This window comes from Eleutherodactylus coqui, chromosome 1, assembly GCF_035609145.1.
Source record: "Eleutherodactylus coqui strain aEleCoq1 chromosome 1, aEleCoq1.hap1, whole genome shotgun sequence".
Lineage (NCBI taxonomy): Eukaryota > Metazoa > Chordata > Amphibia > Anura > Eleutherodactylidae > Eleutherodactylus > Eleutherodactylus coqui.
The window spans coordinates 51,448,738-51,466,426 of record NC_089837.1 but is presented as its reverse complement, the minus strand read 5'-3'; the positions used below and the strand labels follow the sequence as shown (position 1 = coordinate 51,466,426).

At 43.0% G+C, this 17,689-nt stretch overlaps 1 protein-coding gene across 6 annotated transcripts in view; it reads right to left on the bottom strand.

Annotated features, from left to right (window-relative positions):
* The window catches only part of LOC136620824 (cytochrome P450 2K4-like), a 48,351-nt gene extending 34,187 nt beyond the window's left edge, over nucleotides 1-14,164 (bottom strand). The window contains exons 1-5 of one of the 6 annotated variants that reach the window (XM_066595864.1): nucleotides 14,049-14,150; nucleotides 12,876-13,170; nucleotides 7,320-7,516; nucleotides 4,898-5,060; nucleotides 182-331 (exon numbers count right to left, since the gene is read on the bottom strand). In XM_066595864.1, coding sequence (XP_066451961.1) covers nucleotides 182-331; nucleotides 4,898-5,060; nucleotides 7,320-7,502 — 496 coding nt within the window. In that variant the 5' untranslated portion in view covers nucleotides 7,503-7,516; nucleotides 12,876-13,170; nucleotides 14,049-14,150. The other 5 variants (XM_066595855.1, XM_066595873.1, XM_066595847.1 and 2 more) reach the window with 5 other exon arrangements.
* Between the last annotated feature and the right edge of the window lie 3,525 nt (nucleotides 14,165-17,689).

The following is a 17,689-nucleotide window of genomic DNA, read 5'->3' as shown; positions in this document are numbered from 1 at the left end:
CCGAGTGCCAGACCACCCCATCCTACGGATAGGTCATCATTAGTAAAGCCTGAGAAAACCCTTTTATGTACTACAGAGCAATGTAAACCTATTATTAACATTTATTACAATTGATATTATTACTTCAACTATAGTTATTCCCTTTGTCGATAAGATTTTGCTGCAGATGGAAACAACTTACCCTCATAGGATTTGATGGCCTTTAATAGCATGTCACATTCGTCATGTATTACACTTTCCATTGCTTTACTGCCCACACCTAATTGTCGAAGTGTTAAAAATGTGAACCGCCTCATGACATTCCAGTTCTCACCGTTAGAAAAGACGACTCCTGCGATAGAAAGAAAAGGGGCTAGAGATTCTAAAACATAGCATGTCAAGACGTGGCTGAATACGTGTCATAGCTGATGTCAGGGATGTAGCTTGAATCTGCCTGGGCTCAACATATGATTTTGAACAGGGCGCCCCCTATAATGCCACATTGATAGTACTGGTCTCCTCCTATGGGGAAGTCAATCCAACTGAATTCGGCAACTGTTACAATTTTTTTTTCTATTTTTTCTTGGAGACGGCATGGCCAAAAAGAAGAAATAAAAAAATACAGAAATGGAAAAACACTGCGGCACAAATCACATTGTCTTTATTAAAATGAATTAACAATGTGCTCCATGCATCCATATGTCACAGGAACTTGCATACAAAGAGTATATTTACACAAATATCCACAAAAATCAGATCAAAATCAGATGGAGACAAAGTATATTAATAGAGATGAGCGAGCATACTCTCTAAGAACAATTACTCGGTCGAGCATTGTCTTTAGCGAGTACCTGTCCGCTCGGAAGAAAAGAAGAAAAGGTTTGGCTGCCGGCGCGGGTGACAGGTGAGTTGCGGCAGTGAGCAGGGGAGAGCGGGGGGTGGGGGGGGAGAGAGGGAGAGCGAGATCTCCCCTCCATTCGTCCCCGCTCTCCCCCGCCGCCGGCAGCCGAACCTTTTCTCCTGAGCGGGCAGGTACTCGCTAAGGACAATGCTCGATCGAGTAATTGCCCTTAGCGAGTATGCTCGCTTATCTCTATATATTATCCCAAACGGTAATATTCATACATGCATTATTTATTTTTTTTTTTATTGAACGAATAGTCCAAAGGAAAAAAATCTCTGCGTGTCCTTATTATTCTGTTGTGATTTTTGGATGGGGGAATCTGGGTTTATCTGTTTTGCCTAGTGATAGGATCGTCTATCTCCCCTTTTTGATGAGGGGTATCTCCCTATTTTGGGATTTACCGGTCACTTTGAAGCTGACCGTTTGAAATTGAATTTTTGTGGTTCCTGATGAGGCTACGCTATCTGTAGCGGAAACGCGTTGAACCCATTTATGAACTTATTTTGCAGTTTGATTTACTGCATTTGGGCTTTTGTTTGCTATCTGCTCACAAAGTCTTTGTTGAGCTGTAGCAATTTTTAGATGTCAGCTTTACATCTGTTATTCCCTAACTAGCCGTAAAACCCAACCTTTATACACACCTATGGCTCTTGACGAAATAGACAGCATTTATCAATAGTAGGAAGTTTGCACCCGCTCTAACGCTGGAGCCCTATATTTGTTACCTACTTATTGAATTGCTGCAGCATCTTTTCACTGAGGTGGGAACACTATTCCTATTGAGCCGACCTATACTTTATTTTCAATCTCAAGACATGTATGATTGGATTTTGGAATAAAAAGAAAAAAAAAATTGGGATCTCCCTATTCCGATATTGTTGATATAAATACCTATCTAAAGGCGGCTCATATATTAGTTTCCCCATTATATGATAGGGGTTAGATTTTATCTTTTTGTTCGTGTGTCTATAAATTTAGGATTTTGAGATTATAAATCCTTTTTATTCTTGACTTTGAATAAAAGTTACGTTTTAGAGACTACAATAGAACCCTCACTGTGACAAATTAGTTTTACATCCAGGTGTTCTTCCTGCAACTGTGAAATTGTCCATTCAAATTTATGGATGCCTTTAAAAAAAAGGATTACACTTGCATGATGTGAGTGGAATCCATTTTTACTGCATGTAACCATGGCGACTATAAATTAAAAAAGAGAATTATAAAGTTTTTTTATATGCAAGAGAAAAACATGCCCACAATAGATGGAAATCATGTTGAAAAATCACAGGCAAAACCGGACTGATTTTTAGGGATTGAATTTGCAAATGCCTGCGTGGATAGAACCTCCTGCTTTATTTACACTTGCCAGTACGATTTTGGTCAGTAAAAAACTGTGCGTCTTTTTAGCACTTCCATAGAAAATATTAGATACTTCTTGAAGAAGAATCTCACAAAGATAGGACATGCACACATGCATGCGTGTTAACCCATCCGAATGAATGGGCTCTTGTCCAGGCGAATACACACTTAGGCCGGCTTAACACGGGTGATAAAATTACATTTGTGCATTGCAAAACAAAAACACACAAATCTCAAACAAGTATTAACTTCGCATGGCACTGCCCATTGCTTTCAATGGGGCTGGCGGCAGGAATTGAAGGCAATGGGAAAAACTGAGCGATCCTCTGCCACGACTTTGATAGCTATGGCGGAGGATCCCTGCTTCTCCAGAGTGATGCAAGGCTGTTTTGCCATGATATACAATAGTCGGTCACCCCTAGTAGTGGTACGAGGGACAATGACAGCGATATGTTCAGGACATCCTGCAGCCACATGTGTTCCTCTCATGGCGGCTTCCAGCAGGATAATGCTCAGCCGCACACACAAGGGGGTCACAGATATGTCTCCAAAACATTGTCACACTTCCATGGCTGCCTGGTCACCAGATTTATCGCCAATAGAATATGTTTGGGACCATCTGGGATGCCAACTTCCATAACGTATGAGATTGCACAATCTAGAGATTCAGTTACAGTAAATGGGGAGCGATATGATGCTGGATACAATAGAGAACCTGTATGCCACCATGCCCGTATCACATCATGTATCCAAGCTAGAGGTGGTACAAAAGGGTACTAGAGCCCTAATGCCCGCCAGTATCACATCCTGTATAAAAGCTAGCGGCGGTACAACAGGGTACTAGAGCCTCCATGCTCCCATATCACAAATTTGTATCCAAACTAGAGGTGTTACAACAGGGTACTAAAGCCTTCATGCCTGCTTGTATCACAGCTTGTATCCCAGCTAGAGGTGGTACAACAGTGTACTAGAGCCTTCATGCCTGCCCGTATCACATCTTGTACCCAAGCTAGGGGCAGTACAACAGGGTACTAGAGCCTTCATGCCTGCCCGTATCACAGCTTGTATCCAAGCTAGAGGCGGTACAACCGGGTACTAGAGCCTTCATGCCTGCCCGTATCACATCTTGTATCCAAGCTAGAGGTGGTACAACAGGGTACTAGAGCCTCCCTACAAGGGTTCAGTTCTCCACAATAAATTCTCCTTTTGCTCTGATAATGTAATCACTTATATTGACATTACAATCAAAAAGAGAAAGTTTTCTTCGATCCTGACAAATACTGAGGGCATAGGCGTAGCGCCAGGGGGTGCTGGGGTCACCATGGTGACCCGGCCCCTGTGCAGCCCTCCGCCATACCCACATGCACATTCAGTGCATTAATGGCTAGCCGTTCTTTCCCCCGCATGATGCGGCAGCCTGAACGTCCAGCCTGAGAGGAAAAGCAGGGAGGTACTCACATTGGCCGGCAGGGGAGAAGGTCACATCGGACGGCAGGGCACAATGATCATGTGATCATGTGCTGCCCCCTACTTCCTGTTGCACGGAAGCCTCTGAGTTTACCTCTCCTGCTGCTGCTGTCACATGAAGGAGAAGTGGACCGAGCCCTGGGGTAAGTGTAAATATGTGTCTCTCTGTCTCTGTCTCTGTCTCTCTCGTATTTATTTGCACCCTTTACACACAATTAAAAGACACATCAAAACCGCATGCGGTTATTAATAGTGTCTGCTGCTCCTTTAAGGTGACTACCCACTACAGTTTTTTTTTCACGGCGAAATTCGCAGCATTTTTTTTTTCTGTAGGGGTCTAAGGGACTTGTAATGTTAAAATAGCGATCGCGCAAAATCAAAATTTAACGCAAAATCCCATTTTTGCGCGATCGTGATTTTAAGATTACAAGTCCCATAGACCCCTGCAGAAAAAAAAAAGGTTCCAGATTTTCGCCGTGAAAAAAAACTGTAGTGGGCAGTCACCCTAATACCGTATGCGGTCTTTAAATACTGCATGCAGGTTTTTTATGTGTCTTAATTGTGGTTCTAAAGTGCAACATAAACATGACCCCCCTGAGGCCGCTCACACACGTGTTCAGAAAACGCAGCTTGAAATCGTGGCATTTTTACCAGAATTTCGAGCAGCGTTTTCGAACACAGGTTACAGCGTTTGACAGCGCTTTTTAATGCACCCCATCATTGTGATGGGTGAGGAGGTGTGTTAAAAACCACGAAAATGCAAAAATAGAACAGACAGCTCTCGAAAATCACAGCGTTAGAAACACCATGTTCGAGCGCAAATTTGAGTAAGCTCATTAAAATCTCTGGGAGTGTTGTACCGCGGTTAGTACGGCACTCGGGGCGCTGTGCTAATAGCGGTAAAAAGAGGTCTGTGTGTGAGAGTGGCCTGCGGGGCTACAAACAAATTTTCATGTTCAGGAAATGCGTAATGTTTGGAAAGATTACGCCAAGGGGCAGATCATGTATGCAGCACGATATGGGTGTGGGTACGGTAAAGTGTGGGGTGGAGGCCCAAGGGGGCTGAATTTTTGCACCCGGGCCCCTGATCCTTTAGGTACGCCCCTGACTGAGGGTACATCTCTCATTATGGTATGGCTAAAAGTGTTTTGTACGAGTGAAATTAAATGATAATTAAAATCTATTTACCGTATCCTCGTATCAGTTTGGCAAACAGAGGAATTTGAGGCCTATCAGAAAAGTCGTCGCCATGTTTGATAAGAGCGTCTTTCACGACTTTGTAGCCACTAAGAACAACAATGTTTATAAATCCAAACTGGAGACTAAATATTGAGCCATGCTTTTTAGACATCTGCAAAAAGAAAAAAAATATTCAAAAGGAATTATCATAGAAAAGAAAAACATTGCTTTGAGCGATCTCTTAACACTTCATTTGTTGAGTATTGCTGTACCTTCTGCAGCGACCCGGTGCCATCCTTTGGCTCTGGGGAAGATGGCGGGTAGAGAACTTTCTCTGTCATGGGTGGCTCTACCATCTTATACTGTCCCTTTATAGTAATACATAGCTACTAGCCATATTGTCCTCCTGCAGGAATATATAGCCATTATGCCCCTTCTATTCATAATATCCTCTGTGGGAATATATAGCCATTATGTCTCCTTTTAGCCATAATGTCATCCTTAGTAAGTTAATAAAGTCACTCATTTTCCTCACAGTCCCACGGCGACTTCCGTCTTCCACCTCCAGCCTCTTCTGGCCAACATCCTGTGGAACAATGCAGGCAACGCAATGGCATAATTGTGCCGCCTGCATCACATAGAAGGCACTGTATGGTGGAGCCAAACATGGCTTCCGGCATTGGTGCTACCACTGCTAATTGTATTTGCTTTGTGAAGTGTTGTGAAGCTGGTGAGCCACTAGAGGACAATGGACATTGCAGTGGCATCAGCATGTAGGTGAGGCTTGGCCTCAATAACAGAGTGCATACTGGGACTTTGTGGAGTAATGTTATGGACAGTGAGCAGATGTCACGATACATGGCGGGCTGTGGGTATGTGGCAATGGATCCATGGGAAATAATAATTTCAGTTTATTAGTGGGTTGTATTGATGAAACATAGGAGACATTGGTTCATGTGTATGATGTAAGGGTGCAGCAAAACACCTGCACAACAAAAGGAAAATATGATATTGTCGGGCATAGATTTGATTACATTGTATGCCGTATACAATGTTGAGTGTCTGGGAGGAGAAACGTGGCCTCTACAGGGTAATTAAGGTTCATGCTACATGTAACAAAGTTGATTATGGCCATCTGAGAAAGTGAGAAGATAAATTGCTTAAGCCTGAATCAAGTCAATATTCTCCATTACATGATATTGTTATATTAGTTATGCTAAGTGACATTTCCAGCACAATGTTTTAATGCAAACACCATTTCCTGTTATGTAACATTTAAGCAGTTTTCACTACTATGGAGTGAAAACGCTTAACCAAAACTTCCAATAAGTTCAGTAAAGTTCATTTAGAATGGGTCATACGGTAGTACCACCAGTTTTCACAAGCCTGCACACTGTCCCTTCGTTTTAGCAATCATTGAAAGTCTTGCCCGGACTCCACCCATCAAAACTTCTGACATGTCACTGTAACATGCCAGAAGTTTTCTAAAAGTTTAGTTACACTTTTAAAGGTTTGTCTGTGACTGAGCTTTCTTCGGGATAGGTCATTACTAGTTGACCATGGGAGTATACGGCTTGGGAGCCCTGGTGATCAGCTGTTATCTAGCCCACTATCAGTGTGTACAGAACCAGAATCTGACAGCTATGAACACATTGCAGCATCCTGGGTTAGTAATGCATGTACAGCTACCATTGAATTCAATGCAATACCAGCCTGGGCCACTGCAATGTGTGTACAGAGCTGTTGGCTTCTGGCTCCATATGCACTGACATCAGCCTGGATAACAGCTAATCAGTGGGGATTCCAAGTGGTGCACCCCTCACCGATCAACTATCAATGACCTATCCTGAGGTTGAGTCATCAATAGCTCGGTCCCGGACATACTCTTTAAACTTTCTGGCTTCACCACATCTAATACTCCTCTGCAGGGTAGGTAGTCATTAGTTGCAACTACCTAAAGACTCACACCTAAAGACAATCTATCAAAGATCGAAAGATTGACAGTTTTAGCGATTGTTTTGCATAAAGTACTAATGGGCACTAATACCCATTAGCACTTTATCAGTTTCATTTGCGTGCAAATGAACCTCCAGCAGCTGTTTGCAAATCGCAGCATGTGGTCTAGATTTTGTACTCAGCTGCATTGTATTCAAACGGTCTGCCGTGGGCTGTTAGCTGAATGCAAAGTAATCAGCTGCTCTCCTGGAGAACACAGCATGCGGTCCCTGCTATCACTCTTCAGGTGAGCGATGGATTTTATGCTCACCTAAAAATCAGTATTCAGCCGAAGAGTGAAAGATGGAAGCGTTTACACACAATGATTATTGCTCAAAAGTCATTGTTTGAACAAATTTTGAGTGCTAATTGTTGCATGTAAATGGGACTTAAAAGTATAAGATTTATAAAGAGAACATAAATTTATCATAGTTACCTGTGTCAATGTTCCATAAGGCTCTCTAAGATTGAACATATGAAGATTCCCAATAATTGGTAACCGCATTGGCCCAGGAGGAAAATTCTTATATTTCTTCTTTTGCTGATCGTACAAAAATTTGGCCAAGAGGCAAAAGGTAATGATGGCTAATAACGTAGTTATGGAGTCAATGTTTAACATGGTGTCTGCAAAATCTAGAATTAAAAAAAGTTACAAAGTAAACACGAACATCCTTAAACTTTGAAGCACATCTTGACGTAATGTGTAATCAGTGGCAGTAACAGCGGCATCATGGCTCGCATAGCTGAGCAGTGATGCTAGTCTCCATAACTTGCATACATTTTAGTGGAGTGACCCACAAGCATGGATGGTTCCCTCTCCTATAACTGATTGCAATAAGGGGTCAAATGGGGTCTAGATTCTAAAGCTGTGCCCCCCAACACCTTAATTCAGGACATTCTTTCTATTTGGACATGTATTCACACAATATAATGTGCTACATAGTCAATGTGTGTATAGGCAGTAGTCAAAAAGCCTGACCCAACGCTATATCTCAATACTGGTGTACAATAGTGAAATAATCGCATATTTGAACAGGAAGGCATAGAAGCGCTACACGATGGTATGGTGTATGGGCCCCAGAACAGTTGAAGAGTAGCAGGGAAAAAGCAGAAATCCGCTATCCTCATATCTCTAAGTCCCGTGGGGCTCCTTCTTTGACTGCAGTAAGGTAAAGCGTACTGCAAGTGTCTTCCTTCTGCTACAATACATGCATGGAGCCATTCACCAGTGCAGTCCAGGGCTGATGCTATGATTGCAGGACCGTATTAGTGAACGGCCAAGTGACAATTTAGTGCAGATACAATGTAAATTACTAGTAAAAGCAGGACCCCAGACATTAAAAGGCAATGCAAATTTCTGCGTGAACTTGTGGATTTGAAAATTGGCGCAATTGTCTTGTTGGAGGTGTGTTCATTCCAGGGAGTCTAAACAAGGAAAGGATCCATGCTCTGAGTTGTTTGATTACTGCTTACCTACAGCAGTTTTATTAGGGCAAGGTATAATTACAATTAACATATAATTAACATATTACCGTACAGGTGCCGTGACAGACACAAGAATATTAGCTTACAAAATCCACGCCAAGATCCGTACGTCTAAAAGTTGATTTTGATGCGCAATGGGCAGTGGAATGATGCCATTTTCAAATCTTCATAAAATGCATGTTAACTGGTCGGATTTTTGTGCACATTTTTCCCTAGGGCTGAATATTCTGGCATTTTGGTCCGTGCGAAAGTACCTTAGAAGAGTTGTCCAGAACTTTTACTACTCTTGATGTTTCCTCAGGAATGGTTGATCAATGGGTGTCCATCATCCGGGACTCCTGTCAATCAGCTTTCCATAGAAAGCAGACAGCTCTGCTTCCACTGCTTGGCTTGGTATTGCATTACCAGTGATCGCCTTGTTAGACCTGTGTTCATTTCAGGGACTCTTAACACGGATCCGTACCTAAATCATCTGTAGATGACGGTGGAGGACTTCCTGGATGATCTGCCCTATTGTAGCAGAAGAAGGTGACTTCGAGTACACTTTCCTTATTACAAGACGTGATCATTCTCAAAAATACATGATGCTATAGCAAGCTTTCGGACTTCACAGGGTCAATTGTCAGGGTCAATTCAATATTGTGAGGTTTGAAAGCTCGCTATAGCATTATTTATATTTGTTAGCCATTAAAATGTATCATATCTACAAGATTATTCTGTTTCTCTTACTGAGAACAATCACATGTTGCTCTACTGGCTAACACAGTACCAAACCCGTAATTTTTAGTTTTTCCTTACTTCAGTCATAGCAGCGCTCCCATGTGTCTTAGAGAGACACGGAAAGCAGATTTCTGCTTCTCATCTACTACGCTTCAACTTTGCTATTGGATTATACTCTCGCCATCTACTGGCGTAACTATAGAGTATGCAGGGGATGCGGTTGCACCCAGGCCCAGGAGCCTTAGGAGGCCCGTAAGGCCTCTCTTCTCCATATAGGGAGCCCAGTACTATGAATAAAGCACTATAGTTGGGGGTCCTGTTACAGATTTTGCATTGGGACACAGGAGCTTTAAGTTACGCCTCTGGCGCCATATCATGGTGTAGAACATCCAGGCCTTCCTATTCAAGTATGCTATTGCTATTTCACTATAGGACACCATGTCCCATAACAGAAAGAGAGTCCCTATAGAATGTACATACATGCATACCAGTTGCCTAAATCATGAAGGTCGTTCTTCACTTCTCGAATGGCTCCACAGATGAAGTGCGTTGTCTTATTACCCGTGAGAAAAGCAGAATCCATATCATCCTGTTACATTAGCATTAGCTAATGTGTTAGCATTCCTAAATTAGCAATCTCTTTTGATCATCCCAAAGTTAAGTAAGAAAGAAAGGCAATTATAATCCATGATCTGACTTGTTTAATAACTGCTTACTTACAGCAGTTTTATTAGAACAAGGTATAATTACAATTAACATATTACGACACGTGTGCCGTCACGCACACCAGAATATGCCGAACAATGCTGCAGAATATTACCTATCAAAATCCATACTAAGATCTGTATGGATCTAAACGCGGATTTTGATGTACAATGGGTAAGGGAAAGATGGCACTTTCAAATCTGCATGTTAACCATGTGGATGTTTCTGCAGGGAAGAATATTCTGGCATTCTGGTGTGTGTTTGAAGGAACCCTAAGGCTGGGTTCACACTGGGTGGATTTGCCACGAAAATTCCATCCAAAATTTTGCCACGACAAATCCACCTGCGGCCGCTAATCCAGGCATTATCCACCTGCGGCCGAGCTCTCTTCTATGGGAGCGCCGGCTGCAGAAGAAAAGCGTGCGGCCGGGGCCGCTTCGTAACCCACCCCTAAGTGTTGCGGGTTTTGAAGCAGCGCATTCCCGGCGGAAAGCTCATGATTTTTCACTGTGGCCAAACAGTGAGATTTCCACCCGGAATCCGCCTAGTGTGAACCCAGCATAAGGCCTGTTTCACATGGTGAAAACATCATTAAAATGATCGATGGCTCTGATTGGCTGAGTGCTTCCTGGCAGAGGGACCACTGATGCAATTTCGCTGACATTTTCATGTGAAACAGGCTTAAATGTACCTAAGAAGGGCTGTCCAGCACTTTTACTACCCACGATCTTCCCTCAGGAAGGTTTGATCAGTGGGTGTCCATCGCCCGGGACTCCTGTCAATCAGATTTTGCCCGGCAGGTGTGATTGGCCACTGAGTTGATTTCCACGGGAAGCAGACTTCATTTTATTAGGAACTTTGCCTGCGGTTTGGTGTGGATTTTGTGGAAGATCCACTGCAGATTTTATACCTTCCATAGAAGGGGTGAAATCTGCTGCATTTTCATCTCAAAATCAGCACCATTGATCTTGGTGTGACTCTTCACCAAAATCCACCACCGGTGAAGGTATCCTAAATTAAACTAAAGGTGCTTTTACACAGAATGATTATAGTTCTGATTCCCATGATCCAGCAAGAATCAGAACGATTATCGTAGTGTGTAAGTGTATGCACCAACTGAATGACGAAAAGTCGTCTTTGATTTCTCTTTCGTTGTTCAGTTTCTGCATGCAGGCCTGAAGACCATTACTGGGTGCTGGTGCTCAAAAGGAGCCAGTCTGGAGTCCTCCTGTCTAGTATTTTGGAGCCGATGTTACCTGCTCCCTCCACTTTGCAGTGAGGTGAGTGACAGTGCCGGCAGTAGTTCCAGCGGGCACCCCTGCCTCGGGTCCTATGCACAGTGGTGCTGGCGCTCCCTAGGTGCCTGGACATCGGGGGGCAGTGCTCATCCCCGGGTCACTCTGCCATCCATCCTTCCCCCAAGTGGCTTCCATCTTGGGGCCAGGGGATAGAGGAACACATCAGCTTTATTGTACCTCCACAGCTGTGATGTTTAGAAGAGGGAGTGGAGAGACACAAGAGAGAGAAAAGGAATAAGAATTGGTGAAAGAAAGAAGGGGGAAGAAGAAGGTGCAGGCTTAAGTAAGTCTCCCCCCCCCCCCCCCCCTCCCTTCGCTTGTCTGCTCGGCTAAAACCTGTGGGACTAGGGGGGCATAGTTGCTAGTCCGCAGGAGCAAGACTTTTGCTGTACTCTGTTAACACCTAGTGGTCCTTCACTGGAATGACATATCCTGCATTATATCCTTGCTGCAGAGGCCTGAGCTGGAAACCACAAATTGAGCAGCAAACTGACACCAGCATTATAGACTCGCAGTGATACATATCCCGCACTCGGATAAATACAAGAACCCCGAGATGTAGTAAGCAAATGAAATCCTTTGAGGACTCTCCTGTGATATTATAACAGCTCTGGCCAGGTGACGCTTTTACTTCTGACTGTACTTTCTTGTATCTCATGTGCTCCTCTTGCCTACATGGCCCCTACAAAACAAACAAAGCTCACTAACAAGGTGCAACAGTTTGTGAAACCTGGCATTATGGGGGATACTCAGCTCGGTGTGTCCAGCACTCCTCAGGAGTCTTCTAAATTAAATCTCAGAGGGGCATATAATCTGGTATAGATCCTCTCTGGGGATAAATGGAAGACTGCGTTCAGAACAAGATACGGACAACTTGAATATCTAGCCATGCATTTGGGCTTTGTAATGCTCCTGCCACCTTTCAACATTTTATTAACAAGGTTTTTTCAAGATCTATTGGATCAATTTGTGGTAGCCTACCTAACATCTTAACCACATCTTGTTGGTCTTTGAGCGACTTCGGAAAAAAACAGCCTCTATATCAAAACTAGAGAAATGTGACTTTGAACAGACCCAGACGCAATTTCTGGGATATTTCATCTCTCCAAACAGTCTGATTATGGACTCTAGCAAGAGTAAGGCTATTGTGGAGTGGCCTGTTCCCAAGAACTTAAAAGAAGTCCATCGCTTTATCGGTTTTGCTATTTTTTTTTTTACAGGAAATTCATAAAACATCCTGCCTATCATGGCCCTCACAAAGAAACTAAGCATTTGTATGGTCTTCAGAGGCACAGGATGCCTTTGAAAGATTAAAGACTTTCTTTACGTCAGCAACGGTACTGGTCCACCCAAATCCAGAGTTGCCCTTTATCGTCGACGTTGATGTCTCTGGTGTGGCAGTGGGTTTTATACTGTCACATCAAGCCAGAGACAAAATTCAGCTGCATACGTGTGCATTTCTATCTTCCACCTTATCACCCTGTGAAAAAAACTACAATTTTGGGAATAGGGACCTTCTAGCTATCAAGTTAGCTTTCACTGAATGGAGACAGCTTGTGGAGGGAGCTCATCAACCGATGACTGTTCCCACAGAATCTAGAATTTCTCCATACTGCTAAAAGACTATCAGCGAGACAAGCACGATAGGCCTTATTCTTCTCAAGATTCAACTTACTATGGGGGGCGTGGCTTAGCCGAACATTGAAATGCCGCTTAGTCCGGAGCTCCGACACTCCAGGCTCTCTAAAGCGACGAAAAAGCTACTGAAGTAGCTGAAAACTTACCCTGCTGCCAGCGCCTTCACTCCAGCTGATCTCCGATGTCCGACTGCAAGTTGACCCGAGCTCAAGCAGGACGGCTGGAAGAGTTATTCACCGCTCGCAGCGGCGGCCCGTGGGATACTGCAGCTGAAGTCCCGACATCATTTTTCTCCTTGCCGGGGGAAGGAGAATCCCCAGCTTCTCACTCCTCTTGACCACAGGACCTGTCACCCATCCAAGAGGACTCCTCCAAGGTGAGCACTCTGCATAAAACCCCGGGAGGTGCAATTCCTCTGATAGCACAGACATCTAGGGAGAACTATCCCAATGAAGAAGCACAAGCTGCTCACAAAATGGCACCGGCTATGCAAAACAAGGGCTTCTCCTATGTCTCCCCATCTGCTAGCCCTCTTAAACAACGTCCCACGTTAACAGGAGAGCAGACAGAAAAAACATATATGCCGCCTATAAATGACCGTATATCCTCAATGCTTACAAAAGAAGCGACAACGGAAGCCTTTATAAAAGAAATGGTGCTTGCCCTAAGAGACTCCCTACAGTCTAACTTTGACTTATTATCCTGTACTTTGAAAACAAACTTAACAGATTTTGATGAAAGGGTTACCCATACAGAAAACAAAATGGGAGAGCTTACCCATTCACATAATAAACTCATTGACTCCCACTATGCTCTAGCAGAAGAGGTAGACTCACTTAAAACTACACTGGCAGATATGGAGGACAGGAATCGTCGCAACAACATTAAGTTTAGAGGAATACCAGAATCTATCCCGTCATCAGGAATTACCAAATATCTTCAACTAATAAAAGCTGTGATTCCTGAAGCTTCTCCCCGAATTCATAACGGACACAGAACCGAGAGATGTATTGGCGCAAATCCATTTTTTCCATATTAAAAAAGCCATCATGCAAGCAGCTCGTAAACTTAATCAGCTACCAGCACCATACACAAATATCCACCTCTATATGGACTTATCACAAGCCACTCTACAAGCTAGAAATAAATTTTCAGCAGTAACCAGCACACTCAGTCAAGAAAAAAATTCCATATAAATGGGGTTTTCCTCCGAAGCTGATAATTCAAAAAGAAGGCGTGAACCATACCCTTGTAAAACCAGAAGATGCAATCTCTCTTTTGAAAACATGGAGCATCCAGCTTCTTGAAAACATACTTACACTTCCCTTCAGGGGAACCAGTGACCCGGAGAAGAATCGGCTGCCAAGCAACTCGAGTCGCTGAAGTTACGGAAAATCTTACTTAGTAATGACAAAAGTCTGGGTGCTGCTCTTACCTAGGTGAACTTTCCACCCCCACCGATGAACCCGCCCGAAGTCTGTAAGAACTCGTTTTTCTACTCTTTCTTCATGATTCATGTGTTATTGTTAATGCATAAGTTATTGCATACTTTTCTTATCCCCATTGTCCTGAGAAGACATTTACCAAATTCCATATCATATGCTAGCAAAATGAATGTTAAACATGGCGGTTAAGCTTATCTCTATAATTGTTAATGGGCTGAACTCCCCATTCAAGCGTTCATCTTTGTAGAAAGAGGTTTTATCCATCCATGCTGATATATTATGTGCTCAAGAGACCCACTTCACTGCCTCAGCGTGTCCAAAGTTAAAAATACCCTAATATTTATATGGCTTCTGCACCTACTAAAAAAGCAGGCTTACTGATTGCCTTCAAGGATACTGTTTCTCTGGAGGTTTCGTATCTGGAACTTGACCCTAAGGGGAGATATATAATCTTATCTGGGAAATTAAACTCTACTCCTTTTACAATTTTAAATGTCTATGCACCTAATAATGCACAAATTCGTTTTCTAAACAAAACTATAAAGAAACTGCAGAAGCACGAAGTGGGCAAATTAATTTTATGTGGGGACTTTAATATCATACCGGATAGACTCATGGATTCTTCGTCCCTCTTAACCCCTTAGTGACGAAGCCTGTTTGCGCCTTAGTGACGGAGCCAAATTTTGGAAATCTGACATGCGTCGTTCAACGTAGCATAACTCCGTAAAGGCTTTACATATCCAAGTGATTCTGACATTATTTTTTCACCACAGGTTGTACTTCATTTTGGTTGTAAAAAGAGACCGATATAATTTGTGTATATTTATTAAAAGTACCAATATTGGAAAAATTTTGAAAAAATTTTCATTTTTTTCAAATTTTCAACTGTAATATCTCAAATATGTCCAAACATACTGTACAAATTTTTGATAAGATATATATTTCCATCTGTTTACTTTATTCTGAATGCACACTTGAAAAACTTTCGTGTTTTTTTTTATAGGACGTACAAATTTAACATTACTTTTCAGCATTTTGAGGAACACTTTGTTTTCCTGCACCAAGCCAAGTTTGCAAAGGCTCATGAGTGTCAGAATATTAGATACCACCCCCAAATGACCCCATTTTAAAAACTACACCCCTTAATGTATTCACTGAGGGGTGTCATGAGTATTTTGACCCTACCAGTTTTTTTCAGGAATTAATTCAATTTAGAGGAGAAAAAATAAAATTTCATAGTTTTGCAAATATGTCATTTTAAAGACATATTTTTTTTCTATATTGCCCATGAAAATAAGGATTTACACCCCAAAATGGATACCCCCGTTTCTCCCGTGTTCAGAAACATACCCATTGTGGCCCTAATCTTATGTCTGAATGCACAACGGGACCCAAAATGAAAGGAGTAGTCAGTGTCTTTCAGAACATAAATTTTGCTTGAAGGCGTTTTAGGCCCATAGCACTTTTGTAGAGCTCTTGAGCGGCCAAAACCAAAGAGAACCCCCCACAAGTGACCCCATTTTGAAAACTAGACCCCTTAACGAATTTATCTTGTGGTGTACTGCCCATTTTGACCCCACAGTTTTTGAATGAATTCAAGCAAAGCAAAAGGAAAAAAATGTGATTTTCGTTTTTTTGGCAATTCTGTCGTTTTATAAACTGCTTTTTTGGTACAGCACACATATGAATGAAGACTTGCACCCCAAAATGGATACCCCTGTTTGTCCCGTGTACAAAGACATACCCATTGTCGGCCTAATCTTTTGTCTGGATGCACAACGGGGTCCAAAATGAAAGAAGTAGTCGGTGGCTTTCAGAACAGAAATTTAGCATGAAGGTGATTTAGGCCCCATTGTCCACTTGTAGAGCCCTTGAGCGGCCAAAACGACAGAGAAGCCCCACAAATGACCCCATTTTGAAAACTAGACCTCTTAACGAATTAATCTAGGGGTGTACTGTGTATCTTTACGCTACAATTTTTGAATAAATCTAAGCAAAGCAGTAGGAAAAAAATTACAATTTTCATTTTTTTGGCATTTGTATCAATTTAAAAACAGTTTTTTTTGTACAGCACACATAAGAATGAAGACTTTCACCCCAAAATGGATACCCCTGTTTGTCCCGTGTTCAGAAACATTCCTGTTGTGGCCCTAATCTACTTACAGGACACATGGCTAGGCCTATAATGGAAGGAGCACCCGTTTGATTTCAGGGTACAACGGGATAAATTCCAGGCCCCATTGCCCACTTGTAGAGCCATTGAGCACCCAAAACGATAGAGAACCCCCACAAATGACCCCATTTTAAAAACTAGACCCCTTAATGAATTCATCTAGGGGTGTACTGTGTATTTTAACCCCACAGTATTTGAATAAATCTAAGCAAAGCAGAAGGAAAAAATTACGTTTGTCATTTTTTTGGCAATTTTGTCAATTTAAAAACTTTTTTTTTGTACAGTTTACATAGGAATGAAGACATTCACCCCAAAATGGTTCCCCCCCCGTTTGTCCCGTGTTCAAAAACATACCCATTGTGGCCCTAATCTACTTATAGGACACATGGTTAGGCCTGTAATACAGGGAACACCCGTTGGATTGCAGGGCACAACTGAATAAATTCCAAACCCCATTGTTCATTTGTACGGAATAAAAATTGACTCCCTAAAAATCCCCCTCCGCGCCCTTTTCGGCATTCCCCAAATCTTAGATAAAAGTAATAATGTGAACTGTGTGGTATTTCCGAAGACAGGGGTAATTACGGAGGCTGGTTGGGATGGGTACATGGGGCAATAAAACCGTGTATCCCCCCTCCTCTCATGCTTTTTGGGGTCATTTCTTGACCTCAGTGGCGGGTATGGGGTGTAAAAAGTGGCGCTCTGTGAGTCTCCGTAAGCTTGATGAGGTGCGGCGGTCTCACACAGAAGGCGCTCAACAAGCTGCTCCTGGAACTGCAGGAAGGCAAACGTTCCCGGGGCTTCTTGTAAATTGCGTATTGCAGGTAGCGGTCTGAATAATGCCGGGCTCACGCAGCCGTAGGTGGAATCCGCTTGCGGAGGCCCGCGGCGGATCCCAGCTGTGAGCCCTGCCATGGCGCTGCATATGGCCACGTAATGTACTGCGCATAACTGCCTACTCACACAGGCGGTCATGTGCAGTATATTTTTTGTTGTTGTTTGTATTTCCCGCACCGTCACTTAGCGATGACGCGGGTACCCGCAGCCCGTATACAAGGTAGTTGCGTATGGGCTGCGGGTATATCCATGACCATGGAGCACAATGGGCCCTATGTTGCGCATATCCGCGGTAAAATAGAACCTGCTGCGTTCTCTTTTCTGCGAGTGGATTACGCAATTCCAACCTGCTAATGTGAGCGGAATTGTGTAATCCAATGCGATTGATCTGCGTATTACCGTGGATCAGACGCTTGCGGAATCCGTAATTCCTATCCGGTCATGTGAGACCGACCTAAGGTAGATCGCTACCTTTTTTCACATGATCGGGGACCGCTCAATGAGG